Below are 6,744 nucleotides of genomic sequence, written 5' to 3' on the forward strand. Positions count from 1 at the left end.
ATGGACCCTTATGACTGGTTTTGTGGTCCAGGGTCACATTTGATAAAGTGAATGATCTTTCTCACTCTCATTTTAAGATATAAAATATAATATGAACAAATATGAATGACTATGTGCTTTCCGAAAAATATTATTTCAACAAAACATTTTATTAAAAAATGTAGGGTTCTCACATCACATTTTTATATCGTTTAGAAATTTATTAAAATCATTTTAATAAGCACTGGTCAGAGTTGTTTGATTTGTTTGTAAAGTATAATTTGCTGAAGAATTATTGCTCATAAATTTTCTTTATTCTTTTTTTTAATATTTTTATGTTTTTTTCTGTACACATATCTTATATCTATGCATGTCAATAAAAACAATGAATAAAATAAAATATTTTTTTGGAGTAATGTCTGCAGAGGTAAGCTCTTATATAAAACTATCTTCATGGAGACAACATGTTATCAGTTACTTCTGGCTGCAGAATGAAGGAAACACGTAACGTACTTCTGTAAATATGGTATTTTTACTATGGCTTCAATGATTGGAAATGTTTGCAAAGGTCGCAAAAGCCCTTACAGCTTCAATCACTCCCTTTCCACTATACATTTCTTACATTCTTTTACAACTGTTACAAATGCAAAATTGATATATAGAGCAGATGCATGAAAACAAGATATAATAACTCATCTCATCAACTGCCTTCAACATGCAATCTTATTGCAACACTTTAAAATGAACTGCACCTTGTGGTCATTTAATTTTCAGCTATAATTTGTAATCAGTAGGGAACCTTGATTATTTGCTGCAGGTAATGTTATCTGTACTGGTGCAGCTTAAACAAAGACCTCAAGTGTACAATAATAGGTCTTTTTAAATACTTGTCTCTTTTAACCTTCAACAGTTATTTAGCTTCATTTTGAATTCTTTTTTTATTATTAGTAAATGCTTAAAAGTTTTTAATTAGTCTAAAACGCTAGAAAAAAACATTATTTATACATTGTTCATATTCTTCATCTAAACGTTATCAAAACGTTCCAAAATAATTATTAGACTATTTTTTGTTAGTTGGCGTGAACACAGTCCATGTACACAAACAACTTTTCGAGATGGTAATAAAAGCTGTCTGGTACAGTAATGCACTTCTCCGTGACGTGTCATCATCATATCGCATTCGTCAGTGTTGTAGGAGGAGCCATGACGTAGGCTAAACGCAAGCTTCCCACATCAGTAACGTTACTTCCGATTTGGGTCTCGGTAAACATGTAAATCCTAAGGAATATATTTGCATTCTGACCAGAATCATGGTACGTGTGGCTTAATACGATATCTAAATCGGAAAGAAGAACATATATAACGGATCTGCTTGAAGTGAACCTTCAAGACGCTTCACTGCCAGACATATTCACATTTTCCAGAAGCAGATTAGTGTGCTGCCACAATAAGTGTCGTTATCGCTGTTTAAAAGAACTATGACTGAGTCTGACTGAGACTGTAACTAATGCGAAATAGCGACTACTGTTTGGGTTTCAGTTGGATAAGTGTAGCTTCGACAGACCGAGGGACGTAACTTCCGGGTTTGCACACCCGTATGTCCAGACTCGCACAAGTGTCTTATAAAAGACAAATGCCATATCAAAAACAAGAATAGGTCAGGAGAGAGCGGGAACATCAATGTTGCTTGAAGGAAACCCAGATTAGACTCAGTAAGTTGCTTAGTGTTGATTTGAGAGAATTAACACATCAAACTGGCCCAGACATAGGCCCAAATGCAGAAATAAACTTTCTTTTCTGCTGGAAAATCCATTTTAAGATGATAGATGTGAGAGAGAAAAAAACCCGCTGAAACTGGTATTTGGTCTAGCTGCTCTTCTAGCCTGGTCATAGCTGGTTTGCAGGCTGTTTTTAGATTGGTTTTGACCACTTCTTTAGCTGGTCAGGCTGGGAGTCCACTTTAAACCAGCTAAGACCAGCTGTTTTTGTTTGTTTGTTTGTTGCCTCCCCCAGCAGAACATGGTAACTGGTTTCTAGGAGGTTCAAGCTGGTAGACTGGCAATAAACCAGTTGCCAGCTTAAAGTGGTCAAACTGGGGTTTGGAAGATTATAGTTGATAACCAGCTAAAAACCAGCAACCATGTTCCAGAGCTGGATTTTCCAACAGGATTAGAACTGAATCTTTCTTCCTCTGTCAGTGCTCAGGTCTGCGTTCAGATGTTCCTCTAGCTGTGGTTGAGGAGATCCTACTGAATCTGCCTGCTCATCAGGTGGTGCGAGTCTGTCGTCTGGTGTGTCATGAGTGGAAGGAGCTGGTGGACAGTGCCTCACACTGGAGAGAGCGCTGTCGGAGAGAGGGGATCCAGCCACAAGATGTTTCCAGACCACCAGTCAACTGGCGCCAGTTTTACTTCTTAACTAAGAAACGACGTAACTTGCTCAAGAATCCCAGGGCAGAAGGTGATTCACATCAGTATCACTGATATACTATAAAAAATAATTTTTATTTGTAGTTATTAATTGTTATTTCCGTTTTAGTTTGTTATTTTAGTACTAAAGGAAAATGAGAAATGTTGCCTTGGCAAGTAGCTGAAATAAAATTAGTTTTTAATTTATATTTTATTTCAGTTAACGTTTATTATATTTCAAGTGATATTTTTTTTATGGTTTAAATTTTAGTTTTAGTTAATAATAACCCTGATTCACATAGATACGTTTGAACAAGTGTCATTGTGTGAATTTTTGCTTCTCTGATGTTCTTTTTAGATAAACTTCAAGGATGGAAGATTGTACAGAATGGAGGTCACCGCTGGGTGGCAGAGGAAAATAGGAAACCATTTCCGGATGAGACGGTCACAAAATGTTTTGTAACTTCTTATGGGTACATTTGATAATTTAGATCTTGTAACACAGTTTTGAGCTTATTTATTTGTCAATATATGATTATCAATCAATCAGCAAGCCAATCCACACATGAATCACAGATAAACTTTGTCCTCAGGTTATGTTTGAAGCAACAGCTGATAGATTTGAAGAAAGAAGGCTACAGTGCCGCTTTCATGGATCAACTACAACCTCATATCAAAATATCAGACTGGTGAGTGTTTGCTCAAATTGCTCCTCTATCTTAGGTGGTGAATTTCATTTTTAATTTTTTTTTTTGGTGCTGAATTTGACACATTTTCTGTGAATGACCAGTCCATCTGGGTCATCATATTAAGATTTAAATATTTATGTTATTGTCATAGTTGTTTTATTATTATTATTGCAAGAATCTGTATAAATTGTAACTTTATGTGAAAAAAACACTCTTTTTTTGGAATATAAAGGAAATTTTTTTTTTTTTTTAAAGTCAATGTGCTCCAGTGTTTTTTAAACCCCGTTGACTTTCAGAAAGTCTTCTTTTGTGTTCCACAGTAATGGTGACAGAATGATCATTTTTGGGAGAACTGTCCCTTTAAATGCAGTACCAGGGTTACTTAAAAATCAGGTTCTATTATGAAAGCACATTTATGGGATGTGTTATCTGCAGGTATGTCCCACGCTTTGATTGTGGTTGTCAGTATGAGATCAGTGTGGAGTTGCTTGATCGGAGGAAAAAACCCATCTGTACTTTTCAGCCTCGGAAAGTTTTTTTTCAACAGTGGAATGATGAGCCGTGGTGTCAAGTGAGTAGCATAATACTGACAGTCCAGTTATTTCCCTATAATCAAACTAACAGTCTAGGCGTCATTGTCTCTGTATTTGTTCTGCTTTATTTCAGATGATACATGTCTTTAAGGATTATGGACCTGGGGTTCGGTTTATCCGTTTCACTCATGGAGGGGTGGATACACAGTTTTGGGCAGGCTGGTATGGGATACGGGTCACCAACAGTAGTGTGGAGATCTGTCCAGCTGAAGAGTGATAGTGTCTTACGGCATTATTTTTTTTCCTTAAATTAACAGGTACAAAGGTGCACAAAGGAATTCTAATGATGCAATATGCCGTAAAGGAGACATATAACATTATAAAGCACTGTTGTGTATGTACTTAGTTCCAATAAACGCTGTATGTTACACTGTTAAAATGAGGTACCTTAGTCTGCAACTATTAAGTACAGCCATGCACTTCTTATGAAGTAATCGGTTTACTTAAAGGATTAGTTCACTTTCAAATTAAAATTGTCAAATTGACCCCCATGTCATCCAAGATGTTTACGTCTTTCTTTCTTCAGTCGAAAAGAAATTAAGGCTTTTGATGAAAACATTCCAGGATTATTCTCCTTATAGTGGACTTCAACGGCTACCAAACGGTTGAAGGTCAAAATTATAGTTTCAGTGCAGCTTCAAAGGGCTCTACACGATATCAGACGAGGAATAAGGGTTTTATCTAGCGAAACGATTGGTCATTTTCTAAAAGAAAAAAAAAAGTATATGCTTTATAAACAAAAATGCGTGCCTTACACTGCTCTGCGATGCGCGTCCATGACTTCACGTAATACGTAATTACGTTGAAAAAGTCACGCTTGACGTAGGCGGAAGTTAGGTTTCGAAAGATTTAAACATCCAGGATACGCACACGAAGTGACCATTTTAAACTGACACAAAGACATTTGAATATGTGTCATTGAACATACAACAACTTTTGAACGGTCCTCCTTCTCCACATTTGTAAACACTGACTGAGTCGGTACTTCCGCCTACGTCAAGCGTGACCTTAAGAAAGAAAGACGTAAACATCTTGGATGACATAGGGGTGAGTAATTTATCAGGAAATTTTTATTTGAAAGTGAACTAATCCTTTAAGTGCAAAAAATTATTCCAAGTTACTGCATGTAAGTGTTGCTATGTTAAAGGCACAATATGTAAGATTGTTTAATTAAAATATCCAAAACCCACTAGAACAGTGTTATATATTTTGCTGACTTGTGTACTTACATTATCCCAAATGTTTCAAAGAATGTTTAAATCCAGAGAAATAAGCAATTTTAACTAGTGGCACAAACCGTGTCCATAGTGTCATTGTGTCGCCTGCCAATGACGTCTTAACCCCTCGATTCCGGTTTTGTTTTGTAGAAATCCTCCGATCAAAATGACTAAATGTAAATGTGCACAGTTCAGCTGAATGATGAAGTTTACTTTGACTGTAGGCCTATGCGTTGCACAAAATTAACACGCTGTACACTGAAACAAAATAACCAGAACATTAACAATAACTTATAGAGCTCGTGGTATATCTCAATCAGATGCGCTCTCGGCCACTGATCTATGCTCGGGACGTTTTCTTTTATAATTATCATTGGCTGATAGAAATGTTAAAAAAAAAATAGTATTTTAGATGGAAATAAGATCAAGACCCTTGATCAATTTTTTTTTCCCTTTTTTTTATTAGTATTGTTATTATTACTTTTATTGTTAACATTGTTGTTATTATTATTATTAGTATTGTTATTGGTTTTATTTTATTCATTTACTTTCTTTTTTATTTAATTGTTTTTGCTTTTGCTTTCTGAAAAGCCTCCCGTGGACTGGTGTTGAAAATTAGCATGTGCGCTAAAACACTTGAGCAAGTGCATATGGTTTGTCCAATGTAACTGTGATGTCCATGTTAAATAAAAAAATGTATAATAATCATAATAGAAATGTTTTTAAAAATTTGTATTTTATATGTAAATAAGATAAAGACCCTCGATCACGTCATGATCTATTCTGTCGTGCAGCGTTCAAAATTGTGGACAAGCCAGTTCCACCGTAAAATAACCTCATCGTTTTTTGAACTGGTTAATTAAAACTATCTATCTGATTCAGGAAACTAATAAGAATTCTAATCACTTTTAGCGAGCATGAGGGAGGCGAATGGTAATAAAAAATCTAAAAATACAAATAATCCTTTATCTCACAACTCTCGTAATTATGGCTTTTAGCGAGCATGAGGGAAGTGAATGGTGCTTCTCAAACGGAAGGCTGCATCTTAAAATTCAGATGATCTCAGTACGGACTCGTTTTCTTTCAGTTTATTTTCGTGAATTTAAATGTGTGCAGCCTTCGTAGGATGCAGCCTTCCGTTTGAGAGACACCCATAGATGAGCTTTGTTGAACTGAAAAAGGCTCTGAATGAGGAGTCGATTCCCCTTGATTGAATCGATTCCAACCTTTGGAATCGACTCTCAATTCCCAACGCCTCGGATCGATTCTTTTTGGAATCGATTCCCAGTCCTAGTGTCACGCTCGTTCAGCGGCCTCGTTTTGCTTCGAGAGCTTTCAGCCTCACCCTGCTTCAATCTACTACATTAATAAATCATTAGCTCATCCATGAACATGATTTCTGCCCGAGTCCCGTCAGATTGCATCGTCTGTGGGGATGAAGACCACAACTCCCATGATTCCACACTCAGTCGTAGCGTCATCAAACTACGCCTTTGTCTCTGTTTGTTTTGAATACGCGCCCTCTAGTGGCGAAAATTACAAACTTAGAGGGGTCATATGATGCGATTTCAATTTTTCCTTTCTCTTTGGAGTGTTACAAGTTCTTGGTGCATAAAGAAGATCTGTAAAGTTGCAAAGACTAAAGTCTCAAATCCAAAGAGATATTCTTTACAAAATTTAAGAGTCAACCTCTCCTACCTAAAACAGCTCGTTCTAACACGCCCCCACATGTCTACGTCAAGATGTGGGAAGATTTGCATAACGCCGCCCAAATGTTTATGCAAAGAAAGAAGGCATAACTTTTATTCTCACTGTAGTTTTGTTGACGCTGCAGCCATGTCGTGAAGACGCTGTGTGC

General features: G+C 36.4%; 1 protein-coding gene across 1 annotated transcript; it reads left to right on the top strand.

Moving 5' to 3' along the window:
• Positions 1-1,203: 1,203 nt before the first annotated feature.
• LOC107657006 (F-box only protein 6-like) lies at positions 1,204-4,048 on the top strand. The gene is made up of 6 exons (XM_016444981.1): positions 1,204-1,292; positions 2,178-2,439; positions 2,746-2,860; positions 2,981-3,076; positions 3,512-3,647; positions 3,743-4,048. Exons 1-6 carry the CDS (start codon positions 1,290-1,292, stop codon positions 3,884-3,886), a joined length of 756 nt encoding a protein of 251 aa, XP_016300467.1. The 5' UTR covers positions 1,204-1,289; the 3' UTR covers positions 3,887-4,048.
• The last annotated feature ends 2,696 nt before the right edge of the window (positions 4,049-6,744 follow it).

This window comes from Sinocyclocheilus anshuiensis, unplaced genomic scaffold (assembly GCF_001515605.1).
Source record: "Sinocyclocheilus anshuiensis isolate Anshui unplaced genomic scaffold, SAMN03320099.WGS_v1.1 scaffold1453, whole genome shotgun sequence".
Taxonomy (NCBI): domain Eukaryota; kingdom Metazoa; phylum Chordata; class Actinopteri; order Cypriniformes; family Cyprinidae; genus Sinocyclocheilus; species Sinocyclocheilus anshuiensis.

Coding starts and splice junctions, on each gene's coding strand:
- LOC107657006 (XM_016444981.1), top strand. Junction 2,440..2,745: donor CAAGAATCCCAGGGCAGAAG/GTGATTCACATC, acceptor TGTTCTTTTTAG/ATAAACTTCAAGGATGGAAG. Junction 3,648..3,742: donor ATGATGAGCCGTGGTGTCAA/GTGAGTAGCATA, acceptor GCTTTATTTCAG/ATGATACATGTCTTTAAGGA.